This window comes from Macrosteles quadrilineatus, unplaced genomic scaffold (assembly GCF_028750875.1).
Source record: "Macrosteles quadrilineatus isolate MER2022 unplaced genomic scaffold, UCM_ALF_1.0 Scaffold_7__1_contigs__length_78375512, whole genome shotgun sequence".
Taxonomy (NCBI): Eukaryota; Metazoa; Arthropoda; class Insecta; order Hemiptera; family Cicadellidae; genus Macrosteles; species Macrosteles quadrilineatus.
This window is the reverse complement of record NW_026542600.1, coordinates 518,203-536,820: the sequence shown is the minus strand read 5'-3', so window position 1 is coordinate 536,820 and position 18,618 is coordinate 518,203. Positions and strand designations below refer to the sequence as shown.

At 35.4% G+C, this 18,618-nt stretch overlaps 1 protein-coding gene across 1 annotated transcript; it reads left to right on the top strand.

Moving 5' to 3' along the window:
• Positions 1 to 7,403: 7,403 nt before the first annotated feature.
• On the top strand, positions 7,404 to 17,328 carry LOC128998091 (procathepsin L-like). Its single transcript, XM_054424085.1, has 8 exons — positions 7,404 to 7,531; positions 8,024 to 8,213; positions 9,021 to 9,170; positions 10,078 to 10,188; positions 10,574 to 10,707; positions 15,398 to 15,530; positions 15,777 to 15,937; positions 17,019 to 17,328. Exons 1-8 carry the CDS (start codon positions 7,404 to 7,406, stop codon positions 17,212 to 17,214), a joined length of 1,203 nt encoding a protein of 400 aa, XP_054280060.1. The 3' UTR covers positions 17,215 to 17,328.
• Positions 17,329 to 18,618: the final 1,290 nt, after the last annotated feature.

Genomic DNA, 18,618 nt, shown 5'->3' with positions numbered 1-18,618 from the left:
CATTTTAATTTTTCATTAAATAAAAAACAACAAATCAACATAACATAACTTCTTAAAATGGACAGATTGTTTTACAAAATTAATTAGTTTAAACCGTTAACTTGATTTTATTGGCTCCTTCTCAGCAGTCCGGGGAAGAAATTTGAGATCTATAAAAAAGATAACTTATGGGAAATAGAGGAAAATACCAGCTATAATGCCATCCCTCATCAATTCGAACGAAGTAGCTGGAAAAATTAATAAACAATCGGATACAGGGGATTTAAGTGGGTCAACTGACGCTCTTCAAAAACAACGCTTGGCAATAAAATTCTCCGGTTTGAAAGTACGGTATATAGTGCAGTGCAGTAGCCTAAGTACAAAGATTCAGCTGACAGCAGTCGAGCAGTCACAGAGCAATCCCAGGAAACCAGGGGTAGAAACTATTATGGACTGTTATGACTTATTAGGCACTGTTATGGGGCACGTAAACTCAAAACTTCATAAAAATTAACCCATCGAAAAGAAAAGAGATAAAAGGGAATCGCGTTCAGACGTGGAGACCTCTGATCGTGAATCTTGTGGTGAAAATTTAGTTTACAAAGAACACAACTTCTTTGCCAGCAAGTATGTACATGTTATGGTATAAAATTAAACTGAAATTTTTGCAAAATTTTACAAAAAGTGGATCACGATACCCATGATAAACACCGGTTAACTTCGAGAGAAGAGGCGCTAGTCGCCACAGTCATTCTAACTTGGACTTGAACTCGGACATTATCACATACAGAACACCTTAATCGAGCAAATGACACAAGTATCGGATCCACCCATTTAACCAATGGCTCTCCGTTGTATATATGCAGTGAACAGAAACACTCTTCCGTGCGAGAACCAACACTTTGATCATCGTTTTTCTCGTCAACCACCTACAAGAGACCATGCAAAGTATGATTCCTTTGATATTTACACTTTTCTACACGACTTGGTGATATTATTTTCCTTCAATATGCCCAAATAATCTGGGTTTATTTGTATAAAATCTGCATTACCGACACAATCTTAGTTGCCTTGTTCGACCGATAGAGTTCGGGGCCTGCATCTCCACAACATAGAGAACATTGTATCGCACAATTGTCGACTAGGGCCTACCACATAATAAACAAAGATTCTAATTTTCTGCGCAACCACTGATCTCCTACCAAATATTAGCAAGGTTGTTGCTCTACATGTCTAACTTATTTCGTTTCTGGACAATTTGGTTCAGCCAATAATAGATTTTACATCCTCCATCAAATTGTAGCCTATCAACTATAACTAGAGATAGGATTGTACGTTCAGTAGTTTAACCGTTTCGTTGTGAAGACAACATTTGTCATAGCTTTAACTTGCCAGAAACACAATTTAAACTGCAAACTATTTTGTTTTGAGGGTCAAAAATATTTTGGAAATCAAATCACCTGTCAGAAGTGTTTATATTTATTCATTTAATACGGAAACATTATTTACATATGTAACTGTAAAACTGTTGAATTCATGTTATTGGAATTTTCTTAAAACGCTATAAACAACTTAACAATTACTTAACTTAACGCTTTTTTTGTTAATATTTTGTTGTTATCATTAGTTTTTTAGAGGTTAACTGTAAGAAAGGACAATGAGGTCCTAAGTTCACCTCAATAAAGAAGGATTTTCATTTCATTTTTAACAACCAAATTAAGGTCCAATGACCTTTATGTGCTGCACTTTGTAGAACTCTGACTCGTCTTTGGGATGTTAACTTTGCGTTGTATTGTATTTGTATTTTAGAATAAGCTCCAAAAGAGTCTCATGGCATGTTTAACTATTGCCGTTACTGTGCCAAACATTTTTATCATTTACCTACTATTTTTATAAATAGATTCAACAAAATGTATAACGTACACAAAAATCGTAACTGCTGCTTACATAATATATAAAGTCAATTACAATTGCAAGACTAGCTGCTCTCAGAGTATAAAGTATACCAATAAATGATATTCCCCGAGCAAAGCTTATTTAAGAATATGGTTTAATAACATTGTACAAAATAATAGTTCCAGAGCATACAAATTAATTTATTCTTCCAAACGGTACATGCCAGTTTACAAAAAATATTTATAGCGTATTTATAGCGTATAATGTATTACTGTGATCAAAACATAACCAATTCAACCATGATACCTGAATTTGTTAATCCGATCTGGTTTCTTCGGCAAAATAAGCGGATGAATTTCGTGTAAGCTATAAAAATAATATAGGCCTACAGCTGATTTCCTCGACTCCTTCTTTCATAAAATTAACAATGGCGCCTTTCGTTCCAAGCTTGGGCCTAAAACCATATATTGTTTGGGGGTGAACATTGAATTGTCCTCAAAGTAATAAAATACCTACCTGCTTGTTTAGCACCATTTCTAAAACCTTTGAGATCACTGGTACGATTGTTATCGGACGATAGTTGGCATAATCAGATTTGGAGCCCTTTTTAAACAATGGAATAACCATTGTCCATGTGCCCTAGTGCGTGTATTAATTCAGTTGTATTGTAAAGAGGTACAGTAGTTGGATTGGTAATGGCGTATTTGTAAGATGGAATCCACCACTTCGCCGTAAATAACATCGAACTAGACTGATAATACAAATAGTAATAAATAGTACATTTTGTAGCAATATTATTTAACAGATGATTCGCTAAAAAAATCCAAGACTTGGCCAAAAGTTTGGGAATGAAACCGCTGCGTATGCATATAGTGAATTATTCATTTTGTTTAGAGTTTTAAAATTAGTTATAAATCAAACGTATTGTTTAGTATATATTTTGTATATAAGAGTATAACTGTAAGATAGTAGTACCCTGTAGTCCTAATTCTCGTCTAATTAAATGAGTATTTTCATTCATTTGTTCAATTTTTTTCTGATAACGAAATACAATTTAACAGTAACTATCAGTAACATAACCTAAACCTAAATAAATATGGATTGGTCGCCAAAATTCGAAGTCGGCAGACTTTTAGTGATGTAAAATAATGACAGCCTTATACAAATAATTTATTTTCATATGTGAATGTTACTTTTACGATACGAATAATATTTGAAGTGTTTATAGCGTTGTGTCAGTTGGGCGTTAATTTAACAATGGGTTTAATCAACGATCACATAAGACCAAGTTTAATACACGAATACTATCACTACCGGAATGGATCATAAACATAAACAAATTACGTTTTTAGCCAGAAAGTAAACAAAACCATTAATTGACATGGTTTTGTTTACTTTCGGACCAAAATCGTCATTTGTTTATGTTTATGATCCATACCGGTATTGTTCTAGTATTCGTGGTTTAATCGCTTAAAGAACAAGTATCGTGTATTATAATATTATATCAAATAATATACATTATCATGATTCCATTTAAAATTTCAATAAAATAAAGTAAAACACCCCCACCGCAGCAAACCTGCAGCATAAGTGAATTTTCCATTTCCCTGAATGGATTTTCACTAAAATAAGTCCTAAAACATGTCAGATTTATTTCCATTTTAAATAACAATGGATTTTAACAAGTACTTAGGTTTGCTGCTAATAAAAGATTCAATAATGTAGGATTTAAGTGAAATGTTAATAGCTTCGTACATTATTAAATAAATAAAATTGACTTATTTGATTAAAGTATTCTCATAAACAAGTTAACTGCAACAATTAATTTACCCGCCAAAAAATAATGTAAGAATTTAAATTCGCAGTTTTTATTATTTTCTTTTACCACCAACATAATTATCAATAATCGTCCAACAACGCTTCAAGGCACGAAATCATTATTTTGAGCTCCACAGAATACTTTTGAAAGAAATTGTAAAATTTTTGAGGGTTCGATATTGAAAATCTATATTTTACCCCAATTAACCCCTATAAAGCCCGTTACAACCGTCCTATAAAGTTAAGTTAAAACCGTTAAATCAATGATATCAATAATGTTAAACTTGAATGATGTTATACTTAAATTCTTTTAAAATGAATAAAAACATTAATATTATTAAAGGCAATTAAAATGATGATTCCGTAACATGTTATTTCATGTTTTATTTTTTCTGTATCAGCGCTCTTCCTCACACACGCTCTCCATCTCTCTCTAAACTCCCTTTTGCCGCGCTTGGTAGAACTCGTCTGGTCTTGGTTTTGTTCGGATTGACATTTTGCTGATATTTACCTCCCTTCACCCTGCTCGGTTCGCGGTCTTGATCGGATAAAATATCAATAGTGTGTCACCGCTAGTCTTGGCTACGCTAAATCAGAAATCGACAGTTCAAGGTAAAGGTACTGTTACTGTACGTCATACATGAAGTGAAGACTCCCCAACCAGCGCATGCGCAGCTGCAGTCAAGACAACCCTAGTCACGTGTCATACTCAGGTGCTGGGGAATGTAGACCATGAGGATGAGTGGACAGTTGAACGAAACCGAAAATTGTACGACTCGTGAAATCTTTGTGGATTGTGACAATTTAATTGATGACAACGTGAATTAGTCTCATTTACGTAAAATATTGTGGACTGTGAAAATTCCAGCAATGAGAGCGTAAAAGTCCACAGAATATAGGCCTACTTGTTGTGATTGTACTCCGCGCGCCTACAGTGGCGGTCACAAGGGGGCCTACAGGGGCTAAAGCCCCCCCTTGGACTCTGGAAAAATAAATTTAAACACACATTTCGTCCTTAAAACACACAATGCTATAAAACAGACATCAATATAGTTTTTATTAAACTAAATAAGCGTTGGCAGAAGTTGGTATTAAGTTCCACATAGATAAACTTTGTGGGGCAATAGCACGACAAAGACGAATAAAACAATATGCTATGGATTGGAAGTTGTACGCATCATCCGATTTTTACAGCAGTGAGCTGACGCGAGCGAGCGCGACGGCGAGGACGGGGAAACAGCTGATTTCATGTTCCTAGTTGTCAAATTGTCTGCTAAGTGCTAATTACTAACTTACACAGGAATCAGCCATCAGCGGTTGCACCAGTATCCTCATCGACTATATAAACACTAGTTTTTAAGTTGATACTTGATATAGCATAGCCAATGCTATTACTGAATTTGATAGACAGATCTATGAAATGGAGAAAACGTAAGGTTTAAAAAATGCGTCTTCTTGCTTGCATGACATATAACAGGTGAAATATGACGTTTTTGGACAATTTGACACAATTCTAGACGTTAAGAATGGCTTTTTAAAGATAATATGGCTTCGTAGTCTAGGGTATAGGCCTATGTTTTGAAACTCATGAATAGTTCGTTATAGTTTAATTTTTAAAATGTCTACTTGCTCATGAGAAACAAAAGGTGAAATGGGAGTTTATGTACAATTGGGCACAGTTTTATGTGTTAGGGGAGGACCCCCGAACCCCCTACTTTATTGGGGCGTGCTCCAAGCCCCCCGGGAGCCCCCTCCTTGACAAGGTCTTAGAACCGCCACTGTCCGCCTAGTTTGGTGGATTGTGCTAGTTTCGGCGAAGGACATAGTGACTTTGACTTTTGTCCAACAGTTCATCCACACCTCACATGAAGCGGACACGTTTTCCGACCTGACTGCATGAACAATGTGAATACATAAACAATATAAATGAACGACATACCCTTCGCGGCAAATCCGCATTATCGAATATCCTACTTTGCTGGATCTATAAAAATGTTCTCTTTATATTGTGAGATTTATTTTCAATTTAAATAACATTAATTTATAATGAGCACTTATCATCGGCAGGGTTGCTGCCTCAGGGAAGGTAATATAATGTTTTTATTGTGTTAATACTGTTAATAGCTAAATATTAAATAAACAAATGTGACGAATATGATTCAAATTTATCCCTAAACAAGCAAACAGTTGATTTATGGATAGAAATAACTTTACAATTTTTACCTACGACCGTTTTGTAAAGTAGCCGTTTCAGTTCAGTTCTTATTATTCAAAAGTTTCTCATAACAGCATAGTTTTACTCATAACAATACGGGTAACGGACCAATGAGGTTAAAGGATTGAGAGAGAAGAAGTAAAATTGTAATGATTCTAACTTCAACTAATCAGCTGTTCAGGCTAATTAAATTGTTGATTGGTGCAGTGTTTGGTACAATATTTCGTTGCATCACTGTCAGTGGCAATGAGAATATAAACGAAAAGGTAACCTCTCTTAGAAAGAAGTTATGAGAGGTGATTTTTAGTAATTAAAACACTGTCGTAGGTAAAGTAGTGTACGCAACTCGCGTAATTAGTGTTAAACGGCACTCATAGAAGTAGTTTTTTTCCATAAACTTTTTACTCGTATCAACACTATCTTTAAGCAATCTTTGCGTAAACTACTATAATTTTTGGGGATTTTATCCGCAACAATGGTAGAGTAACGCTTCATTTTACAAAATGATTTGTTTTTTAAGCTCTACTGGATACTTTAGAAATATCGTTCAGACGCAACTAACCCTAACAGGCACCACGTGTTTCGATTGTACCTTATTGTATTAGATTACCTTTGTTATTTAAAACTTCTGACGAACTCCACCACAAATTTGTACATATCAGCTGACATTCTGATGTTCTCAATTCGCAGCACGAAACAGCTGTAGTCGTTTAAACTACACAGGATCGTTTTGACAATAACCAAAACCAAACCAGGTAATTTAAATCTAATTAAGAAAGAAATTGCCATGTTTTATTTTTATTCCCCCCATAACAGCCCGTTTCTATTGTACAATCATGCTGGTTTGCTAACTCTCGAATAAATGTAGTTTTACTTTTTTGTGCCAAATTTGATAAAAATCAAAGCTCAACCATATGACACTATTGTGTCCACTAGGGGTTGCACCAAATACCACATTGACTCCTCCCTGACTTTTGGGTGAAATGGAGGAGGGAAAGTTTGTAAATAAATAAAATGTAATTGTAATCTAAGTTATCATAAAACTATTATTTCCTAACTCAAATATAGATTTAGTATCATGCAAATATATATCTATAATATATAAATAATAAATAAATAAAAAGGTCCTTATTTAGCGAGTGTTTTTCAGTTACAATAATTCATTCTGCTTTTCAAAACAACTCTCTTGTCCTTAATACTAATAAAATATCCATAAAACTAACTATAAAACAATATATAAACAATCTATGAAAACAATGTAAAACAATCCATACCAACAATCTATTTAATAATTCTAAAATCTATAACAATAAAAAATCTATAACAAACATTACCTAAAACAACCAGACACTGTAATACTAGGACTAGACCAGACAATTAACAATAAAAAACATACATTTACTTTAGATACTGCTACTTTTACCAAACAAATATTTCTTTAACCTTTTTTAAACGCGTTCAAAGAGTTGGCCATTGATCAGAGAGAACATTATACATGGTAGGGCCGAAGTATGAGAAGGCGCGCCTCCCCACTTCATGTTTGACTCTAGGAAAGTGCAACAACTTGTCCTGCCTCGTGCTGCGGACAGAGACATCTCGACGAGAGAGAAGTCTCTCACACAGGTACTCACCCTGGCCGTGCTCTATAGCTTTACGTATCAGGCTGTGGGTTAGGTGTATACAATTATCTTTAATTTGCATTATGTGTGCAGCGTTTCTGTAAGGCAAATATAATACTTTTAACAGAAATTTTTACAAACTTTATTCTGTCATGCCTAATTTTTCCCAGTTCCTGTGCTTTTACCCTGAATGAGTCATTGAAATGAAACTGATGAACATTTTTGATCAAGTAAAAGACAATTTACTTTGGTAATTCTAGCGATTAGTTTTAAACAGACACATTTATTTTATTGTTTTAATTCAGAGTAATGGTGGTATGTAAAAAAGAATCAAAGCAAATTACATCATTCAACTCTTAACACATCTGAACTTTTTTACAGCTGGTAGTGTTATCTTTTAGGTGTAGAATGTGCGCTACCTCTAAACAGGTAGGATGTTGATTGTTGGATCAGCATGTTGCCAAGTTTCATAACCGTTGCTGATCTATACACATAGAGCTATATCAGCACTCAGTCGTGGCTATGTCACTATGTTGCTGAGACTACTGTTGTGCCTTATGCTGAGCCGTTGTTGCTTTAGCACTTTCCATCATCTCGTACAGGATGCTGAGGAGGACCATCTCCTGGCCAGTGTTTACGATGCTGAGCATGCTGCGGTGTTGGATGATATCTGGGATGACTTCAAGGTAAATCTCCCTACCACTTCACAAACACCTATGACAGATATTCCACTTTGTCCCACCTAACTGTAATAAATGTTTTCTGTTAGCACGATAACTTGAATACAAATCATGTGATATTGATTAAATTTAGTACAAACGTATAAAACTAAATTTATTTTAACCAGTACGATTAGACCATATTATTGGGGGGTTTTGGGGGAGGGGGGGGGGGGGGGGTCATGTGGGTAAAACTTTGGCTTTCCACATTTTTGACTTAAAAACTTAGTTTGACAACTTCTTTCCAAATAATTTTCTAGAGCTTAAGAAGAAATAAATAATTTAGTATTTTCAAGGCGTTGTTGTATGCCAAATGGTTGCAGAGAACATTTCAAAAAACTCTAAACTGAAAATTCTTATGTTATTCTTAAAAGAATAAATAAACTGTTGTAGTTTTGTTGTTTGGATGTATTTGGTAAATTTATTTATTAATTACATAGCTATTAACATCACACTTTATAATGAATATTTTCCCTAACTACATCTTATCTCTAGCCTGATACTTATAAACCTCATTACTTAAGCATCAGGTATTCAAGATGATGATATTAGTATCCACTTTGTTTTTGACTCATTAAAAAAGTCCACCTCCACCTCCATTCATGGCTATGCCTTTTCTTAAGCCAATTGAAGCTATTACTATTTACCACCATTTTTACTGTTATTCAAATTCTTAGTTTTCACATAGTTTAAAGTGTTGGTAGACATTTCCATTTATAAATCTCTATCAGTTGACATTTTTCATTTTTAACTTTCTCCTCCATGTCACAACAGAATATGTTCAACAAAACATACTCTTCGCGGTCTGAGCCTCTAAGGAGACTGGCTTGGGAAGAGAACTTACTGAAGGTCCACCTGCATAATGAAGAGGCTGCTAGAGGAATGCACAACTACACCTTGAGAGAAAACCACTTGGCCGATCTGGTAGGTTCATAAATACACCATACCTACTAGGAGTACCTAAATCTTCAAATTTGTCCAGAGGAGCCTGGTTGGCCACTGTATTTTAGATCCATATATCCTTCAGTTTCTCCCCAAACAATTGGGGTTTTTTGGAAACAATTTCTGGTTTTTGGATCCATCCTTAACATCTCCCTCTAGCCCATACCGTATTTATACACATATGTACGCTTACTTACTGATTTTCTACCTCTGACATCAATAAATGTAAATTCCAAATAGGTCTTGACTCATTTTGTTGAACAGCCATTACAGTATTGCTCTTTTATTTATTTATTTATTTCAACGGACATCTCCATGTATTACAAATATATAATCAAATAGTACAAAACTCAGGATGGCTCATAATGTAAACATTTTCAAGAGCACAAAAAAGTTTTGAATTGATGCAAAATGTATACAGTGTAAATAGAAGTTAAACTACTTAGCATATTAACAGTTATTGTTATTACCAATGCATAATGTAGAAACAAACAAAATCAGTGTGAAGGTAATGTAATACAAAGTGAAATACTAGAACCAGAATAACATAGATATAGATAATAAACCAACAACTATAACAAATTAGGTACTTAACTAATATATAATTCAATTTTATATGATGCTCTTGATGCTAAGACAATTTTATTAGTAAAGGTAGCCTATTTTACGATTTATACATGTGAAAGTTTCTCCGGGTAACCAAACGTATTATTAGTGCTGGCTACATCGCACTATAAATTATGTTTGAAACTAAAACTAATATACAGTAGATTACATTTTTATCAAACATTTCATTTGAGCTTTCTACTAATTACAGCGTGAATTTATTTAAGTGAAACGGGATTATAGCGATGAAATGTAATTGAAGTGAGTTTGTTTTTTACCACAGACTTTAGAGGACTACATCAGAGAGATGGTGAGACTAACACTCAGTCGACGGAGGAAATGCGATGATTCTGACATTCTAATGGCTGCCAACCCAATGGCCATACCTGAAGAGGTAACAATAATCTGCCCTTGCATAGTTTTTCTATTTTTGTGTGTGTCAGCAGCAGTAGTAGTAGTTGCTTACAATACTTTGTATAGCTGCATATAAGATTTTATTATGTACACTCTTATGGCTTACAATATTTTTAACATGCCCCATTGACTGTGTAAAAATTGAAGAAACAGGTAGTAAAAATCCCCAAATCTAACTCATCTTAAAAGTTTTGTATAAAAAGATAAAAAGTCTTAAGAATTGTTTATTGAGAAGTTTGAATCATCTAGATTTTATAATATTACTCTGCTACACAGGCCATTAAATGTTATCATAGTTTACATAATCAAGTGCAACCCCCAATAAGCTGTAGTTGTCAAATACCAACCAAAGATTCATGTTTCAGCTGGACTGGAGACTGAAAGGATTCATTACTCCTCCCATGAACCAAGAGGACTGCGGTGCTTGCTACGCCTTCAGTATCGGAACCTTGATTCAGGCTCAGATATTCAAATATACTGGAAAACTAATTCCTTTGAGGTAAACTGTTAGATTAGCTGGAGGTGTGACAAACACGTGTATAGTGGGGCAACGCATAATGCCGTCCCCACTCTCCTGTTCCCAAAGCTATATCTAACTGTTGATAGGCGACCCCTGTTTTTTTAACTATCGTGAGCGTTCTCACCAGTGGTGGATCCAGGTGGTAGGAACCCCTCGGACATACATATACATATTTTTTTACTCCACGTAATACAGTAGTGCATACACATTGCGTAAAATAATTTGTCGCAATAACTTTGGACAAAGAAATTTTATAAAACTGCCATTTTGGAGACTTATTTTATACAAATTCTTCAGGGAGAGTGCCCCTGAACACCCCAGACCCGCTGGTTCGCCCCCCCCCCCCCTCTTGTGACTGTTCTAGATCCGCCACTGGTTCTCACAGTGAAACACTTTTTACCGTACTCCTGATGAGAAAATGTGAATCCATGGCAGTGATTTGCCACTAATATTTATAAGCACAGGCTGGAGCCCTGACGAGTCGATGAACGTATATAAATTCAAGAAACACTTTAATCTCTTTGAATATAAAAATAGTGGACAGCTTCCTTTGAACTTTGCTTGCTACTGAGTTTCTTTTGGGAATTTTACAGTCTCTTGGTTTAGGGCTGAAAATATAGCTTTAGTCCAGGAAGATTTTGAGATTAAAGTAGTTGAAAAAGAGTTATAACGTTGTTTGGAGCTAAAATACTGGAGGAAATTTGTGTCTTTAAAATTATTTCTTTGCGAACTAATTAAAACAATATTGTAAAATTTATTTCCAAAATTCTATTCCTATAAAAATTCGGGGGCCCTGGGCTACAGTTCAGTCATATACAAAGTGGGGCCTACCCCTGAGCTTATGAATATGATTGAATAAAGATGTTCTGAATTGAATAGACACAGAGTCCGAACTTACTCTTAAATAATTGGATCATTCATATTTGCTTTGTAACCAGCGGCCAGGAATGTCATAGGGTAAAGGCGGTTTCACACTGGCATCCGCGGACGATTTCTTCGTCCGCGGACGGATGCGAAAATAAATCGCTGCCCATGTTATCAGATGGGACCGTTCACACCGCCCATTGAAACGTAGCGTCCATCCGCGGATGCAGAAATTCGTCCGTGGACGATTTGGTAGAATCGCTCTGGGAGCGATTTTTCTAAAACGTCCGCGGACGATCACGCCCTCGCGCATGCGCAGACTGAGCACCAAACCACGTGTAGCTCTCAGCGAGGCATGTGTCACTCGCATCACAGTGTTTAGTAGTTTGTGTTTACAGTCATAGTTGGCTGAATTAATTGAGGCTGTCCGTGCCTACCCAGTTATCTGGGATACAACTATAGAAATTTATAGGGATCAACAAGAGAAAGATAAAAAAGATAGATATCCTAACCAATAACCATGTATATTTATACGAATTACTGTACAGTAAATCATTGTTAAAATGATTTGTAGGGTATTAGTAGCCTATATTAGGCCTACGTTACTAGTCCTGAAAGTAAGTGTTTACCGGACAAGTGTGGATTAGGTACCATACGAGTCCTTTAAACACATTTTGCACATTTTGCATTTTGCACACGAGTTACGTACGATAGTTTACGCTATACTACTAAATCTGTCCAAATCCTTATATATTACCACTAAGTAAAGGACTAAAAATCACTAGTCATAACCTCTAGGAGAGGTTATGTTTACAATAATGAGTACAAAAGTACAACCTCGTCGTCACTATCATCACTACTTGAATCAAGCCACGGAACAGAGAATCCGGGTTGACACCATGGGACAGAAGGCTCAGACATTTTGCACACCTTCACTGAGTTGTAAGAGGAAGTATGTTTAATCTATGATTTTAGTAGGAATGGCCACTTCCCTATGCGCATGCGCGAATGAGTGGACGTTTGAAACGTAGCTCGCAATGTGAAGGGGGCGCGTAGCATCCATCCGAACCATTTCATCCGTCCGCGGACGAAATTATCGTCCGCGGACGCCAGTGTGAAACCGCCTTAAAAGTTCTAATGGGTGGGGTCAAGGAAAACATGTCTCTCAAAGGGTGAAACAGATTCCCCATCTTGACCTTACCTATCCCTAATTCCCTTTAGGGCCACCAGTGGTTGAGCGATGGAATTTTAACAAGGGTTTGACAGAACGCTTTGCATCCTGACAGGACAAATCTGACAAACCTATTGATTGAATAGAGGTGCTCATAGAAAGTACATTAACTCATCCCACTGTATTGAGTACTTTGCATAATTATCCGTTAGTGATTATTTATTTTAATATATTTCCTAACCACAAAATATGCTGTGCCTTGCTTTTATCATGTCTGTTTTTTTTTTATTTCATGGTGGGTAAGCCTCTGGATCGTAAATTTCAATATAAAAATAGTTTATTTTACCTTTTTGCGTCAAACGATCCGTGTGTAGCTAGTGCAACTACAGCTGTTTCATACCACTAGGGTACATCTTCAGGTTATTGGTAGTACGTTAGATAAAACAGCATTCATTCATAGATGAACTTGTCGAAATAACACACATGCATGTCTATGTACACGAAATACACAAAAAACATTTAAATAACACGAATTTACGATCTTGGCCAAGGTCTCAATTAACTTGGTCTCGTGTGTTCGTCACTTGGCCAAGTTCGTAAATTCGTGTTATTTAAATGTTTTAGCGAATTTCCCTATAGGGAAGTAGCTATTACCGTAGGTGGCACGGTAAGACCTAGACCCGGGACCGATTTACTTTTTCATTTTGATGTCCCCAGAGGCCAAAAACACCATTCGTTCAAATTTTTATATATGTATATACAGGGTTATTACAAATGATGTTCCTGGTTTTGATTATAAATATTACTGGGTTAATTTGTTTCAAGACTATTTTAGTTGGTACCATTGGAAAGAAAAACTCATAAAGTTTCATTTACATTGGTTTGGGTGCATATTAGCTGTTTGTAAAGCAATTGTTGTAAGTGTTGTGTAATGGCTGAATTTGAGGCAGGAAAGCTTTTTGCCAGTTGGAATATTACATTAACCAATCTGGTATTAGTGTGCAACGACATTTTAGAACCAGGTTTAACGATTATCCTCCTAGTAACCACTATATTGGCAAGTGACACTTGAAATTTAAGAGAAATGGCTGCATTTGAATGTTACTTGTAGTAGGGCTGAACTTAACAATGTGCTGCCTGAGATTCGGAACGAGCTCGGTGGTCCGAATAATGACACACCCCTGAACTGGCCTACAAGATCTCCGGACATCACCCCCTGATTTTTTTCTTGTGGGGGTACAAGAAAGATAAGGCGTGCACACCACCATTATCAGATAGCATACTTGAGGTCCAGCAACGGATTAACAACGCTATCGAAACAATAGACCTAGACACACTTTTCAAAGTCTAGCAAGAGCTAGACGATTATTGACATCTATCGTACCACAAGGGGTTCCCCTGTCGAGTATTTACAGTTCTGTGTATCTGTGTCAAAACTTTTTGAGTTTTTCAAAAGTTATAACCATTTTATTTCTTTGTATAACAAATAAAACTATATTTCACGTATGTATGAAATCATGAACATCATTTGTAATAACCCTGTATATATATATAGACATATATATATATATATCATATATATATATATAGGGTCACTCATAGGGTCAAAAGTGAGAAAAACCAATTTTTACCCCATAAAACCCCCCGTAAAGCCCCGTTCCCATGGTTTGATCGTGCTGGTTCGCGAACTCATTCAAGTTTATCCCGCTTTACACCTTTAAACCAAATTTCATCAAAATCGGACAAAAATTACTCAAGTTATCGCGTTCACGGACGTATATATATATATATGTCATTAACATTAACTTGAGTAATTTTTGTCCGATTTTGATGAAATTTGGTTTAAAGGTGTAAAGCGGGATAAACTTGAATGAGTTCGCGAACCAGCACGATCGGACCATGGGAACGGGGCTTTACGGGGGGTTTTATGGGGTAAAAATTGGTTTTTCTCACTTTTGACCCTCAAAACACAAAATTTCCCGATTTCTCTTTAGACCTTTTTAAAGAGCTTAAAAAACAAATAATTAAGTATATAAAAGTATTTTTCTTCGATTACTAGTAACGGAGAAAATTAAAAAAATTGTAAATTTAAAATTCCCATGTCTAAATTTAATCCATGTCTTATGGAGAATATTGTCAAATGTTGTAGTTTGCTTGTTTATGGATATATTTTGATCAAACTTGGCAAATTTATTTATTTTGTACTAAGCTATCAATATTTTACTCAAAAACACACTTTATTAGTTTCCTTGTAGCAGCAAACCTAGGTACTCGTTAAACCTAATGTTATTAAAATATATTTAACTGAATATCAATTCAGACAAGGAAATTCGCTTAGTCGGCAGGTTTGCTGCGGCGGGGTATTTTGTGTATTTCGTGTATTTAGACATATTTATTTCGACAAGTTCATTTATGAATGAATGCTGTTTTATCTAATGTTCTACCAACAACCTGAAGATGTACCCTAGTGGTATGAAACAGCTGTAGTTGCACTAGCTACACACGGATCGTTTGAGGCAAAAAGGTCAAATAAACCATTTTTATATTGTTTTTTCAGTTAATTTATTTGTGTTATAGGTACTATCTCACCAGATCTCAACACATTATTCATAATTTTCTTGTTTTTTATGTCAGTGAGCAGCAAATAGTGGATTGTTCCGTTCGCACTGGGAATCTTGGTTGTAGAGGAGGATCTCTACGCAACACGATGCGTTACGTCAAGGAACACGGACTTATGAAGTATGACGATTACCCTTATATATCACAGGTAAATGCAGCTATACTCATGGTCAAGGATGCCTTGGAGGTCCTACTCCATGGATCCAGGAATGTTTAAAAGTAAGAGGTATTCAAATCTAATTATGATGAAAATAGGACACCACACTATCTAAAGATTGTAACAAAAGTTTTTAAGGATGCAGGCAATACAGTCCCATTCTTTCCTTTAGGAATAAATAAAACTGAAATTAACACTGTAACACTGGAGTGTAAGGCCATTTCATGTATTTTATAGCAAAAATCTTGCAAGTACAGTCCAAGTCTTGCACTCGTTAACATCACAGACTGGCGGACTTTGCCTCCGAAGGACGAAGAGGCGCTCAAGGTGGCAGTGGCAACTATCGGACCAGTGGCTGTCTCAGTCAACGCTAGCCCACACACCTTCATGCTCTACCAGTAAGTAATGTGTAGCATGAAATACTAATAAAATTCATCTATGAATCTGAGTTGTCAAAGTTATAGGGTGTTCTATGACGGGAAAATATTTATTTTTTTATCTAAATGCTGAAGTATTCTAAAATATATAGGTATATTTTATGCTCATTGAAGTCTAATTTACTTGAAGTCAGTTTAAGAGTAATCTCCCCTCACAATGCAATATCTATATTAGAAAACTATTGCAATCCAACTAATGTCTACTTCAGTTACTGTACTTTGGATAGTTGTTTTATTTTACCTTTGCACCATAATATTGGATTAGCTTAGTCAGGTGGAAGTATTAGATCATTGATATAGGAATGCATCATGTTTACATCATCAATGTCCATATTTAACCAAAATAAAAGCCAAAAAGGATCCTATTCCTCCTCTATACTGTATAAAAAGAAGCAAAAAAGGTGTTGTGAGCGATCCCTTTTAAACTCACTAACACCTTCAACATCCACCAAAGCTGGATACTGTTTATTAAGATGGGCTTTCCCAATGGCTGAGCCACACATCAGTAAGCTCAATACAAATTTCATATGTATAGTAATCGCACCTGTGCATGTAAAAGATCGCAGAACTACACTCGTCAGTGCAACGTGTTAGTCAGTTCAGCCACTGTGTAGCACCATTAGCCGGACAGGACGAGTACCGCTGAAGCCTAAATGTCACACTAGCCAGGCCTGTTTTTGACTATGTCAGCGCCCTAGGCACAAATAGGTAATAATAATAATAATTCCAATGTCACTAGCTTACTTTTTTCACTCAGTTTCAACAGTGAACCCGCATACAGAACTCACACTTACTCACAATGTTCACCCGGAAAACAATCTAATACTGTACAGTAAAAAACATACATAAACGATATCACAGATTAAAATACACTGTTTAACACATCCGTTTGCCATACGTTAAGTGCAACCGAATGTATAGAACCACCCATCAACTAAACTAACTTGTTTACTTTTACAAGCAGAAACTAAACATTCAAATTGAATCTTGTCGAAGCTTAATTACCCGTGATGACGTGACTCAGGACTTGTACATGTTACAGCAGCGGCATATATCACGATCCCGAGTGTTCCTCCGATGCATTGAACCACGCCATGCTGCTGGTCGGCTACACTCCACAGTATTGGATACTGAAGAACTGGTGGAGTGAGCACTGGGGAATGGAAGGTTACATGTACTTGGAGCGAGGGACCAACCGATGCGGAGTCGCTAACTTTGCTGCCTACGCTGTTATCTGACAGATCAAACAATGGCTCATCTACAACTACTGTACCTGTAATCTGATTTATGATAATATTTAACTTATAAAAGCACAAATTCACTATATGAAACTTTATAATGAAAAATTTTGTTGCTAATCTACATAGTAAATATTTTTATAGAATTGTTTAAGTTTTGTTTTAAAGTTGCCTTATTGTTTGGGAGTTGCCTTAAAGTTGTGTTGTTGGGATGGAAGCCCAACTGTCCCTTGGGACAGAGATACAAAAATACGAGTATGTCTTTATGCAGATGACACAGGTGTGGTTGTCTCTGCTGACACTGAAAATAATATTGAAATATCATCCCATATTGGCTTATCATTATTTAAAGACTTTTTAGATAGCAGAAATGTCCTTCTAAATTCAGAAAAATCCAATTTTGTATCATTTTCAACAAAACAAACTAGGAACAAAATAAAGCCTACAATATTTGTTGATATCATGTATTGACCCAATTAGACCACTCAAAATATTTAGGTTTAATCATAGATGAAAATCTGGCATGGGATATTCATATTAACAATCTTATTAGAATAACATCCGTCAGCCTTTACACATTGAGAAAAATTGCTACATCATGTAATATTGAAACGTTAAAGCAGTCTATTATGCATTAATTCATTCACATATTGCCTATGGCGTCTGTGTCTATGGATCTACCACAAAAAAAAATATGGACAGAGTTTTGCTCCAGCAAAAAAGGGCATCGAGGATAATGTTGAATTTAAGATCAACAGCCTCAATAAGGCAAATCTTTTGTATACATAAAATATTCACAGACTACAGTCTTTTCATTTATGAGACAATTAAATTTGTTTTGATGAATGATAAAATTGCAATAGGTAACCATATTCATAAATATAACACAAGATCACACCGATTGGTAGAGCAGCACAATTTGGAATTTTATAAGAAAAAAACTAGTTATTTAGGAAACAAATTTTTACATCACCTTCCAGAAACTTTAAAATTGGAGAAAAATCCAAATAAAATTTTATAATCATTAAAAAGATTTTTAATTGAATCGGCATTTTACTCCATTCAAGATTTTTTTTTGTAATTGAAAATCACTAAAAAACTAAAACATTTAAGTATCTCAATTGATTTGTTCTATGTTTGTTTTCTGTTACTTTAATTTGCATTTGATGTATTAATCAGCTGGACTTATTATTATTTCAAGAAAGGAAAATCAATTTGAAGGTCATTAATTGTTATATATATTCTGTTTTGACTGCTGTAAAATCCCTAGTTTTAGCGATCTAGATTAGAAAACTTATGTTGATACAATTTCATGTACCAATCTGTACATTTTATGAAATAAAGAATTTGATTGATTGATAACTGAGCGTGTTAAACCTGAACACAATTGAAGGGAAACAATTT

Excerpts from the sequence above, each read along its gene's own strand:
- LOC128998091 (XM_054424085.1), top strand. The coding sequence starts at position 7,404 with ATGGTAGGGCCGAAGTATGAGAAGGCGCGCCTCCCCACTTCATGTTTG. Across the intron at positions 15,531-15,776 it reads ATTACCCTTATATATCACAG|CAAAAATCTTGCAAGTACAG; the intron begins GTAAATGCAGCT and ends TGTATTTTATAG. Across the intron at positions 15,938-17,018 it reads CACACCTTCATGCTCTACCA|CAGCGGCATATATCACGATC; the intron begins GTAAGTAATGTG and ends TACATGTTACAG.